We start from the raw sequence: 27,482 nt of genomic DNA, 5'->3' as shown, positions 1-27,482 counted from the left end.
GTCCACGTGGTGTAGGTACACCCACAGTGCTGATAGGAAGTGAGTTCCATGATTTTAGCCCAGTGACAGTGAAGGAACGACAATATAGTTCCAAGTCAGGATGGTGTGTGGTTTGGAGGGGAACTTGCAGGTGGTGGTGCTCCCATGCTTCTGCTGCCCTTATTCTTCTAGGCGGTAAAGGTCGCAGGTTTGGAAGGTGCTGTTGAAGGAGAACTAGTGAGTTCCTGTAGTGCATCTTGTAGATGGTCCACACTGGTGCCACTGTGCATTGGTGGTGGAGGGAGTAAATGTTGAAAGTTGTAGATGGGGTGCCAATCAAGCAGGCTGTTTTGTCCTGGATGGTGTCGAGCTTCCTGAATGTTGTTGGAGCCGCACTCATCCAGGCAACTGGAGAGTATTCCATCACACTCCTGACTTGTGCCTTGTAGATGGTGGATAGGCTTTGGGGAGTCAGGAGGTGAGTTACTCGCTGCAGAATTTCCAGTCGCTGACCTGCTCCTATAGCCACAGTACTTATATGGCTGCTCTGGTTCAGTTTCTGTTCCATGGTAACCCCCAGGATGTTGATAGTGGGGAATTCAGCAATGGTAATGACATTGAATGTCAAGGGGAGATGGTTGGATTCTCTCTTGTTGCAGATGATCATTGCCTGGCACAAATGTAACTTGCAACGTACCAGCCCAAGCCTGAATGTTGTCAGCTCTTGCTGCAGATGGACATGGACTTCCTCAGTATCTGAGGAGTTGTGAATGGTGCTGAAGATTGTCCAATCATCAGCAAACATCCCACTTCCGAGCTTATGATGGAGGGAAGGCCCACAGTGCCTCATCAATGTCCAGTTTTGGAGTTGCTAGATCTGTTTGAAATCTGTCCCATTTAGCATAGTGGTAGTGCCACTGTATCCTCAATGTGAAGTCGGGACTTCATCTCCCAAGGACAGTGCAGTGGTCACTCCCACCAATACTGTCATGGACAGATGCATCTGTGACAGGTAGACTAGTGAGGACGATGCCAGGTGGTTTTTCCAGTTTCATTTCTTTTCGAGATTTTACGAGCACTTTGGTACAACTGAGTGGCTTTCTCAGCCATTTCAGAGGGCATTTAAGTGTCAACTATATTGCTGTGGTTGTGGAATCACATGTAGGCCATACCAGGTAAGGACGGCTGATTTCCTTCCGCATTAATGAACCAAATGGGTTTTTAACGACCATCGACAACGGTTCTATGGTCACCATTACTGACAGTAGCGTTTCTAATTCCAGATTTATTAACTGAATTTAAATTCCACCAGCTGCCATGGTGGGATTTTAACCCATGTCTCCAGAGCATTACCCTAGACCTCTGAATTGCTAGTCCAGTGTTATTACCACTACGTCACCACCTCCCCCTAGTTTATTTGCTCTCCAGGTGGTTAATATCTCCCCTCTACAACTCCACCCCACCTGGCCAGTGCTCCTACAACGAGGGTCATACTGCAACTAAGAATGCCATAGAGCAGACCTTCGGAAGTTCCATGCCTGGACTGCTTGTGGTAGGTGGGGGGGGGGGGGGGCCCTTCAGTACTTCCTGGAGGTGTTAATTGTATATTAATAGAATATTGAGTGTTTAATTGTATTAAGGAGGAGGGCATCAAGTGGGGATTCACTTCTGCTCCTATATATATATGGACAAACTGAAACTGGGTTGTTGGGTTTGGAGGTGCATTTTTGTAATGTGTATCTCTGTTAATAAAAGCTTATGAGTATATAAAGTGAGGCTTCAGTTCTATCCTTCGCTGCTTGAGTATCTGAACTAGAATAGCACATGTTTCAGGATGCGTGGTTGTGTGCTGCATCCAGCACATCCATTATGAGGGCACTGCCATTGCCATCAGACCTTTGGTGACAACCTCAGGAGGAAGGAAAAGAAGAGGAGGAGGATGAGGAAGAGGAGGAGGATGAGGAAGAGGAGGAGGAGCAGGAAGAAGTGGAGGATAACAAAGAGGAAGAGGAGGAGAGGACGAAGAGAATGAGGAAGAGAAGGACAATGACAAAGAGGAAGAAGGGAGGAGGCATCCAGGAACTCATTGCTCCAGACAGGCTATCAGTGAGGATCTCATCAGACTCTGGTTCCCCTGAAGAAGTCCCTCGAGGACCATTGCTCCACACTTCTTCACCTTACCATCCCTCTGTTCCGCATCATCACAGCATCCTTTCAGCCAAAACCCTGAAATAAAAGACACCACACACCAACCATTCCATACCAACTTTATCCAAACAACACTTCCAATAATAAATACAATACTCAACTACTCACCCTTGTGCTTTCCTCAGTGTCTGTCTTTGCGATGCCTTTGCTGGTTCTTGTGCTCCTATGTCATTCTACCCCAGTGGCTGCAGCATGACTGGGGAAGGCTGCTGACTTTCAATGTGGGAGGCTGCAGATGGCCTTGCAGGACACCCTCGAGTAGCTCAAGAGTCTTGAGGGCCCAGTTTTGACCTGTACCACCTCAGCATGAGCAGCAGCAGTGTGGGCTGGCTGGTTGAAAGGTAACAGCAGGGGCACTAGCAGAGTGGAAGTAGTGAGAGCATGTATGCTGCCATTCTGAGAGTGGACAGCAGGTCTGTTCACCACGGAGCCACTGCCACTTCCCCAGGGCATCACCGCAGCAATCCTAGTAATCTGCTGGAGCATAGATTGTTGGACTGCAGTGAGACCCTGTAAGTCCCTTCGAGCAGTGGCATCTGCAGCCATGATGTCAGCCGTCTGAGCCCGCGTGTCACCAAGTTGGGCTTGCATGGCAACAAGCAGAGATCTCATGACCCCAATCTGAGCTTCCACTACAGCACTCAGATATTATGTGGCTTCTGCCTGTGCTGCAATTGAAGCTGAGACATCAGCCATCGGACACTGCATTACAGCTGGGTGCGCAAGCGATCTCACTGATAATGAGTTGGACACCACTTTCAAGCTGAAAAGGATGGGCTCCAAGCTCTGCACAAAGCCTTGTGCCAAGTTGGAGCTGGACTTCTCCACTGTCCTTGGCAGTGACCACAGGCTCTTTGGCAGGCCTGCCAAGGTACCAAGCATTTTAGTATCATGCCCATCAGCCTTTTTCTATATGCCACCCCTATCAAAGTACTCATTTGAGTCCTCTGCAGCAGATCTCAAATGCCCCTGACATCAAGGCAGCATTTGACCGAGTATGGCATCAAGGAGCCCTAGCAAAACTGGACTTAATGGGAATCAGGGGGAAAACTCTCCACTGGTTGGAGTCATACCTCGCGCAAAGGAAGATGGTTGCGGTTGTTGGAGGTCAATAATCTGAGCTCCAGGACATCACTGCAGGAGTTCCTCAGGGTAGTGTCCTAGGTCCAACCATCTTCAGCTGCTTTATCAATGACCTTCCTTCAATCATAAGGTCAGAAGTGGGGATGTTCGCTGATGTTTGCACAATGTTTAGCACCATTCGCGACTCCTCAGATACTGAAGGAGTCCGTGTAGAAATGCAGCAAGACCTAGACAATATCTAGCCTTGGGCTGATAAGTGACAAGTAGCATTCGCGCCACACAAGTGCCAGGCAATGACCATCTCCAACAAGAGAGAATCTAACCATCTGCCCTTGACATTCAATGGCATTACCATCGCTGAATCCCCCACTATCAATGTCCTAGGGGTTACCATTGACCAGAAACTGCACTGGAGTAGCCATATAAATACAGTGGCTACAAGAGCAGGTCAGAGGCTAGGAATCCTGTGGCAAGTAACTCACCTCCTGACTCCCCAATGCCTGTACACCATCTACAAGGCACAAGTCAGGAGTGTGATGGAATACTCTCCACTTGCCTGGATGGGTGCAGCTCCAACAACACTCAAGAAGCTCAACACCATCCAGGACAAAGCAGCCCGCTTGATGGGCACCCCATCCACAAACATTCACTCCCTCCACCACCGACGCATATTGGCAGCACAGTGTGCTGCACTGTAGCAACACACCAAGGCTCCTTAGACAGCATCTTCCAAACCCGCGACCTCTACCAAATAGGACAAGGGCAGCAAATGTATGGGAACACCACCACCTGCAAGTTTCCTTCCATGTCACACAGCATCCTGACTTGGAACTATATCGCTGCTCCTTCACTGTCACTGGGTCAAAATCCTGGAACTCCCTTCCTAACAGAATAGTGGGTGTACCTACTTCACATGGACTGCAGCGGTTCAAGAAGGCAGCTCACCACCACCTTCTCAAGAGCAATTAGGGATTGGGCAATAAATGCTGGCCTAGCCAGCGACGCCCACATCCCATGAATGAATAAAAAAAAGATTGCAAGTCAGTGTAAAGGTTTTGGCATTGTTTCTACACTTTAAACTAAGATAAAGACATGACATATCTGAATTCAGTTCATAATTTTGGTCTTTGATCTGTTCTTATTTCCCAATATGTCCCTTTTATGGTTTGCATTGTTTTGTGCACATTAAATGTCCTTACTGCCTCATTGTTCTCGAACATTCTGGAACATGCCAGTATGTGTGTTCATTCATTTGCACAAAGCATTTTATCTCCTGTTCTCAATGGCTTTCCCATTATATTTCATTATTTTTATGAAATGCTGTGACAGACATGGATGCATAACTTAATGAATATACAGCCATTTTTGGGGTGGTGGGGGGGGAATAGTAAGAGAATAAATACATTGAGGGGAAAAGCTTTTTGCACTTACAAACTGATGCACAGGAACGACCCTGTACCTGAATGGATAGGCCCAAGATGCACCTAATGTTGAAATTCAGGCCTCAAAATAACTAGACAGCAAATGGGCATCACCAGAGAAGACACTTGGAAGCTCAGGCTCCAGTGTCATTGGCAGCAGCCTCATGAAGTCCTTAAAGGGAGTCAGGAAGAGGTGGCAGGGGTCGTGACAGGAGAGGGAGTGATCAGGCAGGAGGGGAGTTGTGGACGGGATCGGGGAGAGGAGCGGTGGTCGGGATCGGGGAGGGGAGCAGAGGTCGGGGTGTGGGAGCAGAGCGGTGGTTGGGATCAGGGAGGGGAGTGGTGGTTAGGATCAGGGAGGGAAGCGGAGGTCGGGATGGGGGAGGGGAGTGGTGGATGGGATCAGGGAGGGGAGCGGAGGTCAGGATCAGGGAGGGGAGCGGAGGTCGGGATGGGGAGTGGAGCGGTGGTTGGGATCAGGGGGAGCGGTGGTCAGGATCGGGAAGGAGAGCAGAGGTCGGGATCAGGGAGGGAAGTGGAGGTCAGGATGGGGGACGGAAGCGGAGGTCAGGATGGGGGAGGGGAGCAGTGCTCAGGATCGGGGAGGGGAGCGGTTGCCAGGATCAGGGTGTGGAGCGGAGGTCAGGATGGGGGAGCGAGAGGTGGTTGGGATCAGGGATGGGAGCGGTGGTTGGGATCAGGGATGGGAGCGGTGCTCAGGATCAGGGAGGGGAGCAGTGGATGGGATAGGGGATGGGAGTGGTGGTCAGGATGGGGGAGGGGAGTGGTGGACGGGATGGGGGAGGGGAGCAGAGGTCGGGATGAGGGAGCGGAGTGGGGGTCGGGATCAGGGAGGGGAGCGGAGGTCGGGATCAGGGTGTGGAGTGGTGATCGGGATCAGGGAGGGAAGCGGAGGTCAGGATGGGGGAGGGGAGCAGAGGTCAGGATGGGGGAGGAGAGCGGTGGTCAGGATCAGGGAGAGGTGTGGTGGTCGGGAGGGGGGAGGGGAGCAGTGGTCAGGATCAGGAAGTGGAGCAGTGGTTGGGATCAGGGAGGGGGCAGAGGTCAGGATGGGGGAGGGAGCAGTGGTCGGGACCAGTGGTCGGGACCAGGGAGGGGAGCGGTGGTCGGGATCGGGAAGGGGAGTGGTGGACGGGATCGGAAGGACAGCGGTTGTCTATACTATTGTAGTGGGCTGCGCATGTAATGAGTTTCTTTCCTACCAATAGCCAAAAAACAGGTGCAGCCCCATTTAGTTTCTAAACCATTATTTTAATTTAATCAAATGCAAAACAGAATGAAAATAAAACAGAAAATCTTGCACATACACAGCAGATCATTTAACACCTAAAAACTTTTTTAAATTATTTCATGGGATGTGAGCATCACTGGCAAGGCCAGCATTTATTGCCTATGAGAAGGTGGTGGTGAGCTGCCTTCTTGAACCGCTGCAGTCCATGTGGTGCAGGTACACCCACAGTGCTGTTAGGAAGGGAGTTCCAGGATTTTGTCCCAGCGACAGTGAAGGAACAGCGATATAGTTCCAAGTCAGGATAGTATGTGGCTTGAAGGGGAATTTTCAGGTGAGATGGAAGTCTCCACTTGCCTGGATGAGTGCAGCTCCAACAACACTCAAGAAGCTTGACACCATCTAGGACAAAGCTTGATCAGCAACCCATCCACCACCTTCAACATTCACTCCCTCCACCACCGACAGTGGTAGCAGTGTGCACCATCTACAAGATGCACTGCAGCAACTCACCAAGGCTCCTTCGACAGCACCTTCCAAACCCGCGACCCCTACCACCTAGAAGAACAAGGACAGCAGATGCATGGGAACACCACCACCTGCAAGTTACCCTCCAAGCCGCACAACATCCTGACTTGGAACTGTATTGTCGTTCCTTCACTGACGCTGGGTCAAAATCCTGGAACTCACTTCCTAACAGCACTGTTGGTGTACCTACACCTCAAGGACTGCAGTGGTTCTAGAAGGCAGCTCACCAGCACCTTCTCAAGGGCAATTAGGGATGGGCAATAAATGCTGGTCTAGCCAGTGATGCCCACATCCCCCAAACGAATAAAAAAAAAGTACTGAGAGAATCCAAACTGATTATTTCATTTGTGCGAGCAGTTTTTAAAAATGTGACAGCAGAAAAATCATTATGTTGTGATAATACTTACTGCTATGGTCTTCAGATTTAAAGATAAAATATGGGAATGCATGTTGATTGGTATAAATGCATGGGTTGTGATGAAGTGCTTTATACAGGAATAACTGACAGCTGGGAGTGTATTATGAAGTTGTGAGTCTCAAACGATTCAGTTTGTTACATAGAGAAGAACTCAAGCTATTTATTTAGTTATCCTAACCTGAAGAAAATGTTCCAGCATTTATTACAATAGTTCTTTGTTTTATTAATAGTTACTAGCATTATGGTTGCTGAGTCATTCTGCCATTCCATGAAATATGATATAAAACATTATGACATAGCACTAAAATTTTAATAGGATTGGCTGACAGGAATAGAGGTCTTACAGTCAAATAAGTCACTGTGAGGCTAAATTGGATAACTCCTGAAAATGGGCCCAGGGATTGAGATACACGATTTATCCACACCTGTTCTTTGCAATGCAGGCCGGATGCTACATTCATGCTGCCTGCTTATTTCCATGATTTCTGCATTCTGTCAGTGTTTCCCACTCTGTTCCTTGGCTGCGTCCATCAAAAGGGGCCCAAAGCTGTGAGTGTCTAGCACTACTTAAAGCTAGCCCAGATGAGTGCAGCTCCAACAACACTCAAGAAGCTCGACACCATCTAGAACAAAGCTTGATCAGCAACCCATCCACCACCTTCAACATTGACTCCCTCCACTACTGACAGTGGTATCAGTGTGCACCATCTACAAGATGCACTGCAGCAACTCACCAAGGCTCCTTCGATAGCACCTTCCAAACCACATCTTAAAGAGGAGGTGCATTGTTATTGGAATAAGTGCTGATATCATTCTGAATATTGTGCTGTTGTAGAATCAACAATGGCTGACCATGGTAGAGAGTGTGCACCAAGGATTTCAAACACTGCACTGGAGGTCTTCAAGGAAGTGGTGGAAAAAAGAGGAAAGGGTATAAATTCATCTCGGGCGGTGGCACAAAATGGGCCGTATTAGATCGGCTTCCAATTATACACAGTGCCTGATATTTAATTCTATTGACTGCAATGGCATGGATTATCAGGCGCTGTGTATAACAGGCAGTCGATGCGATACTGCCCATTTTACACTATTGCCCAAGACGAATTTCTACCCCAAAATGTCCTGTATCTGCCGGGGGGCTGGAAGCCCTCCAGCCACAAGCTCGAGACAGTGGGAAGAAGCTGGGCATCAATGCCAAGAGTGTTGTTCCTCAAACATGAAAGCACTGCAGTAAGAATTTTAATGATCTCACATGAGTTGTCAAAGTTAGTGAGTTCATCTTCAAATGACACATCTTACCAACTGCACCACTAGCCTCATGCACTGTTCAATTCACTACACCCCCATCAAGCACCTACCAACAATCTCTATGAATCAGAACGCAACCCTAACTTTACTTTACTTTACCTCACCCTCACACTCTTAGCACTGTTCCAAGCCTCGCACCCAAAACCCACAGCTCGCACACACTGACAGCCATTCACCATGACAGCTATATCTCCCAAACTGACACACTCTCCTCTTGCTCACAAGAGAAGGTGACACATAACAGCAGCAGCAGCAAAGACTTGCAGGAGGACAAGCATGCCTGCATGTTTTTATGTCTGGCCATCATGGGAAGGGGCATCATTGAGACTGCGGCCATTGAGCGTATCTGCATATCTAACCGTCCTCCTCTAATGCCACTTCTCCCTCATCCCTCAATCTGTTTTGAGTGAGAAGCTGCTATTGATGTGAGCACTTCTTACTTTCTCCTCTTCCCTCCCCATAATCCAACCCTTGTCCCTTTTTCATTTCCTATACCCAAGAATTGGAGTCTTCCAGTCAAATTTTGATACCTGCTCTGCTGAGTACTGCAGGACTCCTTCAAAATTGGAAACGCTGGCATCTAATCAGCATTGCACACTGATCATGCCCTAATCTGCCAACTCTGCATACTGCTGGCAGTCGTTGGTTGCGTGTGCACAAAGCCCTTTACTAAGACGGTGTCTGACTCACTTCCTTTTGGAAGTGTGCGCGTGTATATCAGACATTGTTTTTACACGTTAGGAGATTGTCTAGTAACTAAACAATGAGTACTACAGAACCCAATTTCTCTCCCCATGTCTCTAAACCACTTCTGGATGGGAAACATGGAAGTTTAATTTTAAATAGCGATAGGCAAGTAATAATGTTGGGAACAAGAATTGGACTTGTGTATGCAGTGAAGGTTTGGAAGTGGAATTAAAACTTACATTCACCACCTGACTCATAGACCTGATACACGTGAGAATGAAATACAATAGAGTGAAGTAAGAACATAAGAAACAGGAGCAGCAGTCTATCATTTTATGGCATTACATGAACTCCAGTACTTTTACAGTGCTTGCTATAACCTCAGAAACTACAAGATTTCACTGTTTCAACTCAGCTAAAAGGGAAATTTCAGAAGGTCTCAATGTGGACTTGTGATATGAACACAATGCAGGCATTTATGCCACTGCATAACCTGAAATAATATGAATCTCAGCTTGTATCACTACCTAGCTGTGTCTGCAATGGCATACTATTGATTTACATCGAATGTATAGTGCAGCAACAGGTCAATTGGCCCAACTGAGCCTCCTCCCACTCTACTTCATCTAACCCCATCAGAATATCCTTCTATTCCTTGTGTTATGGACAGGATTGAGAGAGAATTGAAACCCCAGTTCTTTTCCTTTTACTGTCATAATCAATGTGTTTTTGACAAGGAAGATGTGTGTGTTTCCTATCCCCTGAGTGTATGGCCAATTTGAATAACCAGCAGCATGCTTTTCTTGGGTTTAAGTAAAGAGGATTATTTTTATTCACGCGTTCATCCTGAGATATACTTATATACCTAGCATCACACTGGCATTGAAATTCATATATCACATTACTCATTTGTGTGATAGGCAGAACATCTTTTTGGCTTGACTGCAGCATCCTGTTAGTGGCGAACACCACATGTGTTGCTATTGCATAGTAGCTGCATGAAACAGCTAACTTTACGCGTTGCTCAGATTTTTGGGGATACGTTACCCTTCCAGGGTAACTTGAGGTAGACTGGGCACTTTTCAGGGCCGAAAAAGATGGCCTTAGGTTCATTCATAAGTTTGTGCGATATACAGCGAGAAATGATGTGATCAGGGTAGCCATTGTCACACAGGATGTCTTTGATTCGCCTTATTTCAGTATCAAGCTTGCATGGTGAGCAAATGGCTCAGCCCTATTTATGAGGTTGCTGATAAGGCCAATCTTATAGCGCGTGGAACTGTAAGAATCCCAACACGTGTGTTGACCAGTGAAGGTAGGTTTGCGGTAGACCATGGTAGAGAACACCCGAACAGATCTTTCCACTAGTACGCCAAGGAAATAGGTATATAGGGCGTAGGTCCAAAAGACTGGCGGATCGTATCAAACAACATGTCCCTTTTGCTGTTTGCAACGGACAAGGTACAGGCCGTACCCAACCAGCCCGTGCTTGCAAAATTCAAAACACAGTGTCCAACATGAGATGTTATTCTGCGATTGGACAACATTTGCTAAATAATCCACAGGGTGCTAAGAATTACATTGACAACCAATTTAAGATTGTCAGTAGGGCTCGCAGTTTGGCGCATTTGCGCGTACTGGAAGCTACATATTATACAAAGGGCCCTGTTCTTTGCAGACAGAAAGAATATGTACAAACATTGCGCCTGTTTCAGCTGAACAAAATAAGTGACAGCTATTCGCTGGGTCATTCCTCAGGGCAATGTCTTGAGCAATCAGAGTCAAGCTGCCTGGTTTAAATTTTAAACAAAGCTTGGCAGTTAACTGTCAGTCACTGTAAACTGGCGCGTTCACCATGGCAACGCCTCTAGCAATCAGAGTTCACTTGCCAACCAATCAGCACTCTCTTCTCATGCAGTATAAGTTGTTGTTTTCCCTTACATTGGTTATTCTTGTGATTGGCCTGATGAGTGCAAGACAAAAAGCTTCAACAAGTCCCTATTTTCAGCAATACGCAAATGAATTCATGTTAAAACTACTGAAGACTGAGTAATCTCTCCTAGCTAGACTAACCAAATACACAAATGGTGGCAGCAGACTAACCAATCAAGTAACATAGTGAACAGCAGTGGTTCTTACCTTACAACAGCAGAAGAATTTGTAAAATACTTTAAGGAAAGCTGATCTGGAAAAAAGGCACCAGACTGCAGAACTCAAGAGGAGGCTGTGTAAAAGCTCCAGAGGTGCTCCATGGACAAAGGAGGCACGGAGAATCAGGGAATCGGCTTGTGGAGGCATTCAGGCTGCACCACAGAGGCAGGTAGTCTGTGAAAAAATTCCAGTCCTGTGATCGCAGGTTTTGAGTCTGAGAATGAAGCAACGGTTGGGGATCTGGTGAGCAACCTGTTAAGAGAGTAAAAAAAAATGTTCCTAATGGCACTAGGTAGTCAGCACCAGCAAAACCAAAAGTCCTTAGCGAGGGCGAATCCGAGGTCAGCACCATTACAGGTGGCGACCGTGAGGAAGAAAAAAAAACAAAGAGGCTGCAAATACTCAGTACTCTAAGTGAAGGGAGCAAAAAGAGTGTAGAAAATAATTGCAGCAAAACTATGTTTAAAGAAATAAATAAATACAGAGACTAGCGGCGAGATTTCACAGGGAGAAACAGTGACCATAGCAGGAGTCAGTGCTAGGCTGAAAAGCGCAGGAAACTTCCGATACTGGAAGGAAATTTTAAAAAGAAAGTAAACCAAATAAAAAGACACGGATCTTAAATTCACAATACCAGAGAGATTTGGACACATGGAAGGACCAAATCAAACTCAAAATTGGTCACTCTGGCAAAAAAGATTTTTGAGATACGGAATTGCTTCCAAATTAGACAACCAGTCTGAAGCAGAGCAAGTTAACATATTGCTGTATTCCATCAGAGCAATAGCAGATGATGTTATTGCAAGACAAGGCATTAAGGGGACATCATACAAATTTGATGATGTCTTAAAAGCCTTTGATAGCAATTTCAACCTGAGGAGCAATAAGATTCTGGAAAGGGCAAAATTTAACAGAAGGGTCCAGAAACCAGGCGAGACCACATTGTGTATTACTGATGAATCTCTATCAGATTTATTGCATTCTAAGGAAGACCTCACTCTTGACAAAGCAATACAGCTGGTCAGACAAGCAGAGGTCCCGAAGAAGAACAGAGCAATCCTGAGAGGTGAAGAAAGAACGTGGTTCAGGAAACCTCCAGCAACCATATAGTTACTTAATCACAGGGCAGTAATATATGTCAATGGACATATCACCAATTTTAAACCAGACACTGGAGCAAGTGTAATGGTTTTATCAGACAATGAACCATGGTTACCAATGTATTACCTGCAATCAACAGTAACTCAGTTACATGGCCCAGGAGGGATTGAACTGAAAGTCAAGGGAAAGCTACAGGCAACACTCCAGTATAAGGGAAAGCAGATATCGGAAACATTGGAACATCCACGGAATCAAGAATTCTCTCTCTTAAGTAGAAGGGCTTGTATTGACCTTCACCTTATAAGAAAAGTGGAGGAAGTTAAGCAATAAATGATAGCAGATGCACTCTCCAGAGCTACTCTGGACCATCCTTCACCACAAGATGTTAACTTTATCAATGAAATTGAGTCATATTCTCGGTTCACTGCATCACAATGGCCAGAAAGTTCAAAAAAGTTCCAAGGAATTCGTCATGCTCAGATGCAAGATGAAGAATGCATCAATACTGCAAGCAAGGTTGGCCCTAGCAGCATCCTAGTGGTAAAACAATGAAAATCTTCTTCGAACACAGAAGGCACTTTACTATTGTGGATGATTTACATGCATATGCTGAAAGGCTGGTGTTTCTGGACTCACTCCGGGTAGGCATCTTGGAGAAAATACACCAGGGCCACATGGATATAACGAAATGCAGAGCATGGGCTCGGTCATCCTTGTGGTGGCTGGGAATATCAAGAGATATAGAAGAAATTATTTCTAATTTCCAGGTATGCGCAATGCACAGACAGGATCAGAGGGACCCAATTTCTAACCAGACCATGGGAGCGTCTGGGGATGGGTCTATTTATGTTTAATGGAAAATCCTACATGATTGTCATCGATTATATTTCAAGTTGGATTGAGGTCAAATGTTCGTACACAACGATGACAGAGACAGTCATTCGTGTGTTACAGATCTTTGCAACATATAGTATACCTGACCAGATAGTTTCCGATAATGGACCACAATTTGCAAATGACTTTGCAGAAAACTGTGGATTTGTACGTCTTACAAGTTCCCCTCGATATCCACAATTTAATGGTGAAGCTGAGAGAGGGATCAGAACTATCAAAACACCATTAAAGAAAAATCAAGATTTTCAAACAGCACTCCTGAACTACAGAACTACTCCATTGCTATGTGGATTAGTACCATCGGAACTATTGATGGGAAGGAAACTTAAAATACAACTGCCCATCTTACCCAAAAAATTACTTCCAGGGCTAGAAGTCCAGGATAATCGTCTTGAAAAGTCTTAATGAGAGCAACACATCTATAATTATAATAGGAAATATCATACCAGTAACCTAGCTAAGATGATGGAAGGAGAAAAGTTATAGATACAGATCAAGGCAGAGAAGGAGTAATCGTCCAGAGAGATGAAAATCAACAGCGATCTTATTTAGTACATACTTCAGAAGGTACTATAAGAAGAAACAGGAGAAATCTTATTTCTTTTCATCAAAGACATTAATCAGTCATACATTTGGATGAAGCAGATGTTGAACTTACTACAAACCTCAATGAAGACCGTCCAAGTCAAGAAACAAGAGTTCAGTGAAAGATTACTGATCCTCCGAGTCTGACAACAACAATGCAATCAGGGAGAGTTGTGAAGCCTCCTGACAGATCGAATCTGTGATGTCAGAGATTTGGGGGAGATGAGGTAGTATGTAAAAATTAAAAAAAATTGAATGTATAAATCTTTATATATATAGATATGGATAAAGACTTGGTGGAGATGTAGTATAAGGGTTTGAAAGGGTTAATGTTTGAGATAGTGTAAGGACTACCTCCCACCATGATGATGTAAGAGATCACATGTGAGAGAGACTGGAGAGAGAAGCAGCATGCCTTCAGAGGAGTCACACAGACTTATGTAAAGTTTATATAGCTAAAATGTAATAAATGAGTTAATGTTAAAATTACTGAAGACTCAGTAATCTCTCCTAGCTGGACTAACCAAATATACAAATGGTAGCAGACTAACCAAACATAAAAAAGATCCCACCAAAGCCCTGTACAATTGCAAGACTTCCTTACTCTTGTACTCCAACCCCCTCGCAACAAAGGTCAACACACCATTTGCCCTCCTAATTGCTTGCTGTACCTGAATGTTAACTTTCTGTGACTTGTGTGCAAGAACATCCAAATCTCTCTGAATGCCAACATTTAATAGTTTCTCACCGTTTAAAAAATATTCTGTTTTTCTGTTCTGTTTTTGGTGAGATCTGTTGTATGTTCTGATGAAAGCTCACAGTCCAGAAACATTAACTCTGCTTCTCTCTCCACAGATGCTGCCAGACCTGCGGAGTATTTCCAGCATTTTCTGTTTTTATTTCAGATTTCCAGCATCTGCAGTATTTTGCTTTTATTTCTGTTTTTCTATAATTCCAACCAAAGTGAATAACCTCACATTTGCCCACATTATACTCCATCTACCACCTTCTTAGCCACTCATTTAACCTATCTATAACTCTTTGTAGACCCTTTGGGCTGAATTTTCCCGGTCCTGTGAAGATGGGTTTGGAAGTGGGGGGAGGGGTGCAGGGAAGTAGCCATTGGGATGGCGCCCTGACGCTGTCCTGCCTGGGACCAACATTTCCAAGGGTGGGCTGCCAGGGGAATCAGTGGGCTGCTCCACGGAGAAGGGCAACCAATAGCTCTAATTAAGGGCCATTATCCCACACTGACAGAACATTACTGGAATCGTACGGGCCTTCTACTGAGTCTGGAGCCAGTAAACTGCTTGGAGGTGGCCTCCCAGCAGCAGATTGGAGATCCATCTGAGCCCCCTTTCAAAAATCCAGTGACAGAGCCCCAAGGATGAAATAGCTGCAGCCACAGCCACAATCGTTCCTGTGGAATGTTAATACCAAGGGGCCTTCTTTTTTAAACATATACAGCACTGGTTAACAGCCTGCCAACCTAAAAATGGCAAGTTCCCCGCAATTATTGCATTACCTTTGATACAAGTTTCTCTTATTTCTTATTTCTCGATTAATACTCTGTCCAACAGTATAACTACCGTTAGGGGGATGATAAACTACGACCAGAGTTTTCATCCCCTTGATACTTCTTACCTCCACCCACACTGTTCTACCACCTGCACTTCTGAGCCAAGATCTTCCTCAATATGTACATATGTCATCCTTTATTATCAGGGCTATCCCCTTGCCCTCTTTTCCAATTTGTCTGTCTTTTCGAAATACCAAGTATCCTGGAATATTTAGTTCCCAACCTTGGTCACCATGCAACCACATCTCTGCAATGGCTATTAGATCAAATCCATTTAACTCTATTTGTGCCATTAATTTGTCAACATTGTTATGACTGCTGTGTGCATTCAAACAAAGCATTTCTAATTTTAACTTTTTACCAGTTTTCTCTTGATTTATCATTATTCACCATTAAACTCTCTTCCCCTTTCTGTCACACTTTGCTTATCTTTACTCAAAATGCTGCACTGCTTTAAACCCTTTACTTTTCTCTAGAATAATACATTTCCTTTACCTGAACCCTTCCCCCTGCCTTTTTAATTTAAAGTTCTATCTGCAGGCCTAATTATTTGTTTTACCAGGACACTGGACTCAGCATGGTTTAAGTGCAGCCCGTCCCATATGAAAAACTTCCTCTTTTCTCAGTACTGGTGCCAGTGCCCCATGAATTGAAGCCCTGGCTTCCACACTACTCCTGCTCCTTTTATCCTCGTCGCACTTGATCACAGGTCCCACTCTCACTGGGCTATTGAGTCTCCACCCATTCCTTTTATCTTCAACACTTTTGGTCACTGTTCTTCACTTGCTGTGCTCTCAGGACTCGATTCGCACTCTTTTATCCCCACCACTCTCAGTCATAAGGAGACAGTGGCATAGTGGTAAAGTCGACTAGCAATCCAGAAGCCCAGGCTGATGCCCAGGGAACATGGATTCAAATACCACCATGGCAGCTGGTGTAATTTAAATCAATTAATTAATCAAAAAAAGTCTGGAATTGAAAGCTAGTCTCAGTAGTGGTGCCATGAAAACAATGATCAATTTTCATAAAAACCCATCTGGTTCAATAATGCCCTTTAGGGAAGGAAATCTGCCGTCCTTACCTAGTATGGTCTACCTGTGACTACAGACCTACAGCAATGTGGTTCATAGAATTGTTACAGCACAGAAGGAGGCCATTTGGCCTGTTGTATCTGTGCTGCTCTCCGAAGGAGCAATTTACCTGGGGCACCTCCCCCGCCTTCTCCCCGTAGCCCGATATATTCTTCATTTTCAGATAACAACCCAATTCCCTCTTGAATGCCTCAACTGAACCTGCCTCCACCACGCTCAGGCAACACATTCCAGATCCTAACCACTCACTGCGTGAAGAAGTTTATTCTCATATCACCATTGCTCCTTTTGCCAATTACCTTAAATCTTTGCCCTCTTGTTCTCAATTCTTCCACCAATGGGAACTGTTTTTCCATATCTACTCTGTCCAGACCCCTCATGATTATGAATACTCTATCAAACCTCCTCTCAACCTTCTCTTCCCCAAGGAAAACAGTCCCAACTTCTCCAATCTACCTACCTAACTGAAATGATAATACTCATAATTCCTCTACCTCTCCAGCTGCCAAGTTTGAAAAGCCCAATGAATTTAAAGCCAAGTAGGACTGTCTAACTTTTGATTTCATTATTAGAAACCACAAGTACAGTTTTCATAGGCCAAAATTCCTGGGGCATTGCTGCACTGCCAGAAATTTGATAGGACAAGACTTCTGCCCCAGTCCTGACCCCCATACCAAATCCTGTAGTTAGGGACCTAAATAAACAACCTCTTATACATTGTTTACACTATTTTCTCAAGTAATACCTGAGAAAACATCAATAGGCTCCTTCTTTACATTGTTTCAATGTTTCAAAATTTTGCAACAGTAAATCTATTTTCTTGTTACCATTCAGGAAACTGTGAAGCTTCACGTTAAGCTAACTGAAATCTCTGGAACCATTTTTGTGAATCTTTTCTGGACTCTTTCTAATACGGTCACAGCTTTCCAAAGTGTGGTGCCCAGAACTGGACGTAATACAGCAGTCGAGGCCGAACCAGTGTTCCTTGATTTTGAACTCTATGCCCCTATTAATAAAGCCTAGGATACTGTATGCTTTATTAACCACTCTCAACCTGTCCTGCCACCTTCAATGATTTATGCACATATACATCCAGGTCCCTCTGCTGTGGTTGACTCTTAACTGCCTTCTAAAATGGTTTAGCAAGCCACTCGGTTCAAGGGCAATTAGCGATGGGTAACAAATGCTGGCCTGTCAACAATGCCCACATCCCATAAATGAATACATTTTCTTTCCCTCTTGTAGAAAAGAGTGCAGAACACAAGGAAGAGGCAGAGAACCAGAAGTGACCCTCCAGGCATCTCAAAACTGACAGCTGCAGAGGAGGACTTTAGTGGACTCTCAATGTGCTTGACCATCAGAGATGGGAGGCTGGGGACCTCCCAGCTGCCTGGTGACAAGAATTACATATCGCACAGCCACATGGCATAAAACACTCACTCATGTTGGCTTGATTCAGCAGCCAGCAAAATATGATCATGCGCATATTGTTACCTTGACTGTTCTAATTTGTGTCTTTAATCTTTCAAGCATCCCACAGGAGGTGGTCCAGGAGGGTGATGACAACTCCTCAGAAGAGCTTACACACTCTGATGGTCCAGAGGCAAAGAAGCTGAGGCCAATGACTTTGCCAACCAGTTGTAAAGCGTGGCCACCAGGTTCACTTGGAAGCAGGTCATCTTCCAACAGGCTGCCACTACTTGACATGAGACCCTGAGCCTCCAGAGACACTGGTGTTCCAATATATCTTGGAAGCTGATCCTTTGCCTTATAGATCCTATGGCCTCCTGCAAGCTGCATCTCCCTGCTCATCCCTTTGCTGCTGGGGAGCAGCAGAGCTGTAAGGACAAGGTTGTTGCTGTCCCTTCTCCTACTGGTGCTCCTGGTCCTCTTGGTCCTCATCTGAGGTCGAAAATAAAACAGTATTAGCAGTACCCATGTCAATCTGTCAGATTACAGCTCCAAAGGGGAGATCATATTTACAAACCTCCAAAATTATCAAAGTGACTTCTAAAGCGATGAAGGTAATTGCTCAGCACAAGCACTGTGAGCAAAAGACTTTCAAACAAGCAAGAAAGCAGCTGTGAAGTTTCAGTATTTTATTGGCATAGTTCCTTGACATACCTTCAGCCCTCTCGATTGTCGTTGTGTTCTCTCCTTGCTTTCACTGGCAAGTTCCAAGAAGCCTGGGAAACCCATGCACCCACAGTTAAATTGCAAAAGCCATGATATTATCACTGTAATTGATCAATTAACATATTGAAATTGACAATCCTTTTGTCCCGGGGGTGGGAGGAGCGTTCTCACACACAGCCTAACGTTCTGCAGCTAAATGTGGAAGTCAATGGTTTGGAGCCAGATTCCTGACGTGCTGCCAATTTCCCCACTTTTAACCCTCCACCATCTCCTAAATCCACAAGCTCCTCCAAGCTAAAATTCACCATAAACCATTTGTTCCCTTCCCAATTGGCATAGGAAGGCAGTGTGCCTGGTAGATGAACTGTCAGGAATGTGGAGCAGGTTTTCTTTGAGGCAGGAGATCATGTGATGAAACTTCTAGAAATGCACACAAGCAGAGTTAGATACCCAACTTCATACACTTGTGGATATGAGAAAGGCATTGGAAAAATAACATACTTAACATGAAGCTTCACAGTTTCCTGAATGGTAACAAGAAAATAGATTTACTGTTGCAAAATTCTGAAACATTGAAACAATGTAAAGAAGGGGCTTTTTGATGTTTTCTGAGGTATTACTTGAGAATAGCGTAAACAATGTATATACAAGAGGCTGTTTATTTAGGTCCCTAACTACAGGATTTGGTATGGGGGTCAGGACTGGGGCAGAAGTCTTGTCCTATCAAATTTCTGGCAGTGCAGCAATGCCCCAGGAATTTGGCCTATGAAAACTGTACTTGTGGTTTCTAATAATGAAATCAAAAGTTAGACAGTCCTACTTGGCTTTAAATTCATTGGGCTTTTCAAACTTGGCAGCTGGAGAGGTAGAGGAATTATGAGGATTATCATAATTTAAAATTTAGATGACAATGAGACATACCAGAATACTTTGAAAATGTGACATCAGAGATACTTAGTATCTAGCAGAGAAAGGGCTGGTTCTTTTTAGAGATACTTCGTATCCAGAAAAAGAGGGACTATTTCTGTGCAGTCTGAAGCAGGAACAGAACCGTAAAAAAAAAGTTTTATATATATAATTTCATCCCACCCATAGAGTACACGATATGGCAAATCAAGTTAATTGGCATTGAGCCAGGCTGACTCATGGAGTAGCCTTTGAGTTGTACAAGAGATTTGAAAAAAAAATCATTCGTAAACATGGACAAGCAGACACTGGGTCTGCAACACTGATTTTCAGTGTAAAAATTGGTATGTATGCACCGGAAGGTATTTGTTCACCGACACTTAATCCTACAACATTCAATCCTCTTAATGGAAGCTGATTTTGCACATGATACCAAATTGGGAGAGGCAGTAGAATGGAATGAATCCTTATAGAAAGCTAAACTTGAAATATATAAGTGGTGGATGAAATTTCATACAGGCTAGGTCAAAATACTGCATGTTGGAAGGAAAAATTGCCAGCACACATCTCTATAAGTTTTCAATAGAAAGTGAAAGAGACCCAGGAGTCTTGGTAAATTTACAGCTCAACATGCCCAACTCAAGCAGAAATCAACAAAGTCAAAAGGATGTTGAGTTGCACAGCCAAAACAGTAGAATATAAGTCAAAGGAAATTGTAATAAAACTGCACAGTACTCTGATCAGACCACACCTTGAATACTGATGTAAGTTTGGCCACTAAGCAACAAGAGAGAAATTTAAGCACTGAAGGCAGTGCAGAGAAGGTCCTTGAGGCTGCTCCCTCATGTCGGGGGCCTGAGTTACGAGGAAAGGCTGGAGACTTGATCTTTTCAGCATAGAGTGGACATTCATAGAGGTAACTGAATATATAAGTTGGTAAAAAAAAATTATGAAATAGGTTAATTAGGGAATACTACTTTAAAATAAACAATTGGAGTTGGACAAGGGGCACAGGTTCAAATTAGTAAAAGATAACTTAAGGATCCATATCAGGAAATTCCTCTTCATGCAGCATGGTCAACATTTGGAATGGGAGAGATGAAAACTCTGGAATCATTTAAGAAACAACTAGATTCAGAAATGGAGGTTGTTCTGGAAGGTTGGATTACGATAGGCCAATGACCTCCCTGATTTATAATTTCACATTTGTCCAGCTTCTTTTTAGGTCAATTGGCACATTATCAAATACATTTGATGTGAGCCCATTGCCTACGTTTACTACATGATAGCCTAGAGAGAGTTAACACCAATAACCAAACGAAAAGCAATGGTGGGCATTCCTGAAGAAAGGATTTTCCTCCACACAAGATCAGGGGCAGGTTGTTCAACCTTGCCCGTCTAAGAACGAAGTCCAAAGTACGGAAAGTCCGCATCAGGGAACTGCTCTTTGCTGACGATGCTGCTTTAACATCTCACACTGAAGAGTGCCTGCAGAGTCTCATCGACAGGTTTGCGGCTGCCTACAATGAATTTGGCCTAACCATCAGCCTCAAGAAAACGAACATCATGGGGCAGGACGTCAGAAATGCTCCATCCATCAATATTGGCGACCACGCTCTGGAAGTGGTTCAAGAGTTCACCTACCTAGGCTCAACTATCACCAGTAACCTGTCTCTCGATGCAGAAATCAACAAGCGCATGGGAAAGGCTTCCACTGCTATGTCCAGACTGGCCAAGAGAGTGTGGGAAAATGGCGCACTGACACGGAACACAAAAGTCCGAGTGTATCAGGCCTGTGTCCTCAGTACCTTGCTCTATGGCAGCGAGGCCTGGACAACGTATGTCAGCCAAGAGCGACATCTCAATTCATTCCATCTTCGCTGCCTCCAGAGAATACTTGGCATCAGGTGGCAGGACCGTATCTCCAACACAGAAGTCCTCGAGGCGGCCAACATCCCCAGCTTATACACACTACTGAGTCAGCGGCGCTTGAGATGGCTTGGCCATGTGAGCCGCATGGAAGATGGCAGGATCCCCAAAGACACATTGTACAGTGAGCTCGCCATTGGTATCAGACCCACCGGTCGTCCATGTCGCCACTTTAAAGACGTCTGCAAACGCGACATGAAATCCTGTGACATTGATCACAAGTCGTGGGAGTCAGTTGCCAGCGTTCGCCAGAACTGGCGGGCAGCCATAAAGACGGGGCTAAAATGTGGCGAGTCGAAGAGACTTAGTAGTTGGCAGGAAAAAAGACAGAGGCGCAAGGGGAGAGCCAACTGTGTAACAGCCCCGACAAACAAATTTCTCTGCAGCACCTGTGCAAGAGCCTGTCACTCTAGAATTGGCAGGCGCTCCTTCACAAACCACTGACCACCTCCAGGCGCGTATCCATTGTCTCTCGAGATAAGGAGGCCAAAGAAAGAAAGAAAGAACTACATGATAGCCTAGAGAGAGTTAACACCAATAACCAAACGGAAAGCAATGGTGGGCATTCCTGCCCGGATACTGACTGACATGCTAAATGTTTCCAACATTTTTTTCTGGGGAGCGATGGTGTTGGAGATCTGCCGAATGAGTAAACACTCGTTTTGGAGTAAACGCGCGACCATAACAGCTCAGAAACAACAGAATTTAGAATGGGTTAAAAGGATCCTTCTCTCCCTTCCACAATGCACTCATCCTCAATTATTACAGGTATTATGAGCTGTTGTGCGGATTTGGCAAAAAGAGATTAGTGAAGTTACGATTTCGCTTTTCTCCAACTAGGCCACCGTAGCCAGACAATCAACGTAACATTATCGGATGATTGACGGGGAAGGTCTCCAACAGGCTCGTGCGCTCCCGGGTTACAGCTCCGCTCCTGGGCGCCGGCTCCCGGGTTGCAGCTTTGCTCCTGCTCCGCCTGAGTTAGGTTGAGCAGTGGTTACTAAGCGAGTGGTTTCCTGGACACATCTAGCGTCAGTGGAGATTCAGGGTCATATTATTGAAGGAGAAACTAAATCAGAAATATTTACAATGTAAGTGAGTTATCTGAACTCCAGTCTCCCTCTCTCCATCCTGGGCTGCTTTTCACCGTTCTTTTTTCTCGGCAGAAATCAATTCAACTTTCTTTTATAGATACCAACTGACATTGAATCAGCTATGTTAACCAGGAGTCGACATGTCCGCTGTTGTTTAGTTGTGGATTTTTTTCCCCCTTCTAATCTCCAGCATTACTGGAAGCTTGTGAGTGTTGTAATTGTGCCCTGTATTTCTATGCCGATTGTCCAAATTAAATAGCGTATTTACTTTTATCCTTACTTATGCCTTTTGGTTACACCTTATCTCCTTATGTGGCTTGTGTCAAATCTTGTTTGTCAACAACTCCAGTGAAACACCTTGAGCATTTAATTTGGTGAAATGTCCTTATATAAATGCAAGTCGTTGTTTTGAAGGTGTGTATCTCCCCTCAGTTTAATTTTCGCCAGCAAATATGTTTATTCACGAAATGTGTTCTTTCCTAACTAAAACGTAATCGTTTTGGTTATATGAAATTTTCACGTGCCCTATATTGGAAAATGTCATCTAGAAGGATTGAAATGCAATTTGCACATCTTGGGTCGCCCTGTGTTTTTTTTTCAATTTATATAACCATATACAGATTCCTTATAGAGGACTTTAAGAAGTTTTAGTCTGTTTTGCAACCATTTTTGTAATCTGCCTATATCCAAGCAGCAGTTATTTTTGATGATTAACGTTCAGGTTTGTCCCCAAATTTATGGCTTAAACTATTGTTTTCAGGACCAAATGTTTTTTTTTCCAGAGTGAATTAATTTATAATACCTGTTCTTTTTTTTTAATCTTGGCTATCCTTTCTGCTTTGATGCCATGTGGTTTATCAAATAATTCTTTGCTGACAGAAATCATTTCGTAAGATCACAAATTAGGGTGATATTTGCAGCAATATCTTTGGAGAATTTTTAAAAAGTAAGCCAGGTATACTTAAAATTATTATTAGATTTTTAAACCATAATAGTTTCATTCTTCAATGTGCTTAATCTCAGTCACAATTTACCATTCACTTCTGTTATTGCTTAGGTATGTAAGAATGCTGTGCTGGGGACAGCAAGGTATTTGATTTTTAAAGCCAACAGCAGTTCCATAACTTTAGGAGCAGAAGAACAGCTTAATTAATGGTAAAGGCCAGCGGAATGAGATTTTTGCAATAACTTCCACTTTATGAATATGTATTTTTGGTTCATATTATTGTTCAGTAGTAAGTTCTTTACTGTAAGGGATTCATTTGATTATATTAATACTGAATGCGTGACTTAAGTTCCAATATAATTGTTTTTAGCAGGCATTAGAGACCACTTAATAGAATACATCAGATTTACTGCAGTATGCATATAGAACACTGGAGATGACTAAAGTTTATACTTAGTCTGTGTGGCTCTAAGTGAAGGCTGAATGAAAATCCAAGCCACGTGATCATTGGATTAATTGAAGAAAATGGCTTCCACAGAGTAAGTGAAACAGCTTTTTTTTCCTTCTTTCCTCACTCTAATTTCCAGGATGAGGGCTAACAATAGTACATTGCGGGAGTTTCAGATTTTTCATTTGATAGTAATAGTGATGTCCAGTGGGTTTGGACTTTTATTTGTACATGGGCCCATTCCTTGAGAAGGTTGTGGTGAGTCACCTTCTTGAACCACTGCAGTTTGTGTAGGCACAGCCATGATGTTAGGTAATTGACCCAGCAACGATGACTTACCACGGATATGCTAATAGTATATACTCATTTATCTTATTTAGATGTAATTTATTCCTGCTGTATTCTTGATGTCAGTGCTCCAACAACATTGTAAACCACATGAGAAATTCCCATAAAATCCTCCCAAACAAAACTGAACAATATCAATGATATGGCACTATATAAAAATTCAAAGAAGACAAATTAATCAAAATTGCTCCTATAAAGTCGCTGTGGCCTGTGTTATAATATGTAATGGTAAGTGAGGTGTGCAATTAATCATCATTTGAGTTAAATTTCCTGCTCTTCCATTCAATACCAACCTCCCTATGCTAGCTAACAAAGACAAAATTCATCCAGTGCTTCTTTCAAACCAATGAATAATGTCTTAAAATATATGCACAGGGAACAGGAATTCAATTAGATAGAAAAGGTGTGCAAGATTGACGTGCATGTAAATGAGATACAAAGTTTGAAAGGCAGGAAGGTAAGAATATTTTGTGACAATATTTGAACTTTGCATCTTGATTATAATAACAAATAGGTCAGGCTGTATTTTGTGCTTTTTTTTTTTAGCATTTAAGATCTTTGTGTTAGGAAACTGCTGTTATGATCATTTGGTGAGGGATGTATGTGGTTCCCACTGTTCGCCTCCCAACTGACCGCAGCAAGTCTTTTTGTTAATAGGGTTTTAACCCCTTGTGTTTTATTTGTCAAAGAAACAGATAGTGACAGGTTTTCTTGTAGGTTTAAAACAGAAGATTAACAGTTTATTGAACAAAATTCACAGCCAAAATTGTCACAATCGTACCCACACATGCATTCACTCGTGCGTGTCACGCACGCACATGCACACAGAATAGATAGATAGGAAAAAAGGCTAAGCGGTTTTAAGTGAGGTAGGTGTTTGGGGTTCACAGTAAACATGTTAAATCTTCCCAGAGGTCAATTTCTCTTTTAAGGTTGCAGGCCTGGGTGGTTTGTAGATTTCTTTGGTGGTTGAGATGGGGATCACTCAGTTCTCTGCTGCACAAGTTGAAGTGTATAATTCACAACAGGGCTCCTTCTTTGGCTTTTGCTGGATCTCTCAGTTGGACAGGCTTATGGTGATGATCTGATTCTCTCCCACTCTCTTTCCAGAGAGCTACTTTTTAAGATCAAAATGGTGCCTCTGTTGTGGGTGAAGATCCCCCTCCTGTGGTAACTGACAATGGACCAGGATGTCACACCTTCTTTGTTTCGGAAGAACCCATTCAATTCAAAAATGTCTCTTGTTAGGTTCAGGATGTGTGTTATGGACACCCCCTTAGCTTGGCATGTATCCTTTTGTTAACAAACAATAAGGCAGTTTGAATATACAGAGCCAGGTCGTTTGACCTTCGGTAGCCATTTTGCAGCACATTGTCCACTTTTTGAAGTAAAAGGCAATTTTTATAACTCTTCAGTTTGGGTTTTTCATTTGCTGCGCTCCACGTGAGTGTCACATTGCGAAATCTGTAATTGACAGTTCATTGCTAATAGCAAAGCAGTTAGAAGTGCGTAGTATGCAGTTTTTTTTTAGCTGAATCAAGGTGGAATGTTGCTTTCAAAATTGAATAAAAGTAGCTGTTACGTAGTTATGTGGTTTTCTTTAAATGCTTTCAGTGTAATTATTAATGTAGTTATGACCGAGATGGGAGAAGTGCACTGTTTTTCTAGTTCCACTTCTCCACAGGGCACAACGTATATTTAAATTTTTCGCAGTTACCAATACAGTCAATCATAGACTCTATTTTTATCCCAAAATACACCAACCAGGTTTCTTTAATAAACACCAAAATTAGCAGCTTATTATAAAACAAGACATGATCAGTAATGAAGCAAATCATTGCACACAGATTGAAATATAAAAGTTCCCTTTTTACCTTAGCTCCACACACACACCCACCGGTTAGATGAAAAAATAGAGATTTACTCTTTACAGCTCTATTACAAAAATGAACCGACAGAAATAATATTGTGGCCAAATACTTGGTAATTCTTGAAGAAAAAAAAGATATGGAAATATGTCAGATGTCCTTTGTTTTGGTTTGGCGTCCCAAATATGCGTAGATGGTTGTCACTGGGATCTTCCTAGAACAGTTCTTGTCAGGTGACTTTGAAGATCAGTTTGGGCAGGCTTTCCAGAAAAATGCTGCAGTAGGGGTTTCAGGCAGTTGCTTACACCTCCTTCTCAGTGCTTCTTGGAGATGGAAAAGTTGGCAGGCTTTCTAAAGAGATGGAACAAGCTGAGGTGGGGTTTGCTCCCTTGGCAAGTTTTCTCCAGCTGTCTTTTTAACACTGTCCATAATCACCAACTCACTGTCCAAAGCAAAACCAAAAACTGTCACAAGAGTCAAGCCTGCTGACCCCTATAAATCTTGACCCGTCATTTCTTTTGTAAACATTTTTCCCCAAGTCAAAAAAAGGCCCGTTCTGGGTAATTATCTGAAGACAGGTGAATTCTAGTAAGGGCTTGTTTTTAGCACTCTTGATTCTTCCAGTAATTGATTGTTTTGAAAACATTCAGTCCAAAACACCTTCTGATTACCTCTTTTTTAAAAAAAAACACAATGTTCCAGCATCTGGAATCCTTTTCAGTTTTAAAATCTACGTCCTCAAAAAAAAAACTAACAAAAAAATGGACGCATTCGTAACAACATTTTGTTGCAGTATCATTTATTTAAATCAATTTTACTGAACGTGCTTGTCCATTGAGCCCTTGTAGTCCAAACTGATGCCTTAAGGGTCAATTATCTCATCCTAGACCATTATTGAATTATTTTTAAAACAGGAGGGAATATTTTCTTTAAACCCACATCCTAAGAAGGGAAGGAGAGGTAGCCATGTTTATTGATAGGATTATTGGCAAATCAGTGACCGGGGGAAAGTCAGCATTGCCGCACACCCTGTCTGGTGAAAATAGAAATGCTGAAGCAGTGTCTCAGTCAGGTTTTTCATCAAGATTTCAGTCCTTGGTCTAGAGATGGAAGCTAAAGTACAGAAGCTCAGCTTTTTGTAGTCCGAGTTTGCCTAGAAAGAAAGGAAAGGCCAAGAACGAATAAGAGACGCTGTGCCTTTTATCGGCTATGTGGCTGATTGCTAATTTCCTATTTCTTAAGGAGGTAAGTGAGATTGAGTTAAGTAAATTGAAATTGTTTTGATTGTTACTCTACAATAGCTTAACAATTTGTTCCTGGCCTCATCTCACCAAGTGTTTCAGTCCATCTTCAGAAAGCGCAAAGTACACGAGGCCATGTGTGAAAGACACAACTTGCGGTTCAGATCACAAGATGGTCCTGTATTTATACCCTGTGCTACACCATGGCTAGTTAGATATTTGACAGTACCATTAGTCCAGTCAGTAGAGGATCTGGGGAGTCATGACCCCACCCAATAATTTTT

At 43.5% G+C, this 27,482-nt stretch overlaps 1 protein-coding gene across 3 annotated transcripts in view; it reads left to right on the top strand.

The window, feature by feature from the left end:
- Positions 1-22,143: 22,143 nt before the first annotated feature.
- The window catches only part of cc2d2a (coiled-coil and C2 domain containing 2A), a 196,122-nt gene continuing 190,783 nt past the window's right edge, over positions 22,144-27,482 (top strand). For 2 of the 3 annotated variants that reach the window (XM_068037967.1, XM_068037957.1), the window contains exons 1-2: positions 22,144-22,344; positions 23,664-23,832. In XM_068037967.1, the coding sequence (XP_067894068.1) occupies positions 23,819-23,832 (14 nt within the window). In that variant the 5' untranslated portion in view covers positions 22,144-22,344; positions 23,664-23,818. The remainder of the gene's footprint in view (positions 22,345-23,663; positions 23,833-27,482) is intronic. The other variant, XM_068037959.1, reaches the window with a different exon arrangement.

This window comes from Heterodontus francisci, chromosome 1, assembly GCF_036365525.1.
Source record: "Heterodontus francisci isolate sHetFra1 chromosome 1, sHetFra1.hap1, whole genome shotgun sequence".
NCBI classification, from domain to species: Eukaryota; Metazoa; Chordata; class Chondrichthyes; order Heterodontiformes; family Heterodontidae; genus Heterodontus; species Heterodontus francisci.
The sequence above is the reverse complement of the archived record's forward strand: the minus strand, read 5'-3'. Positions and strand labels throughout refer to the sequence as shown.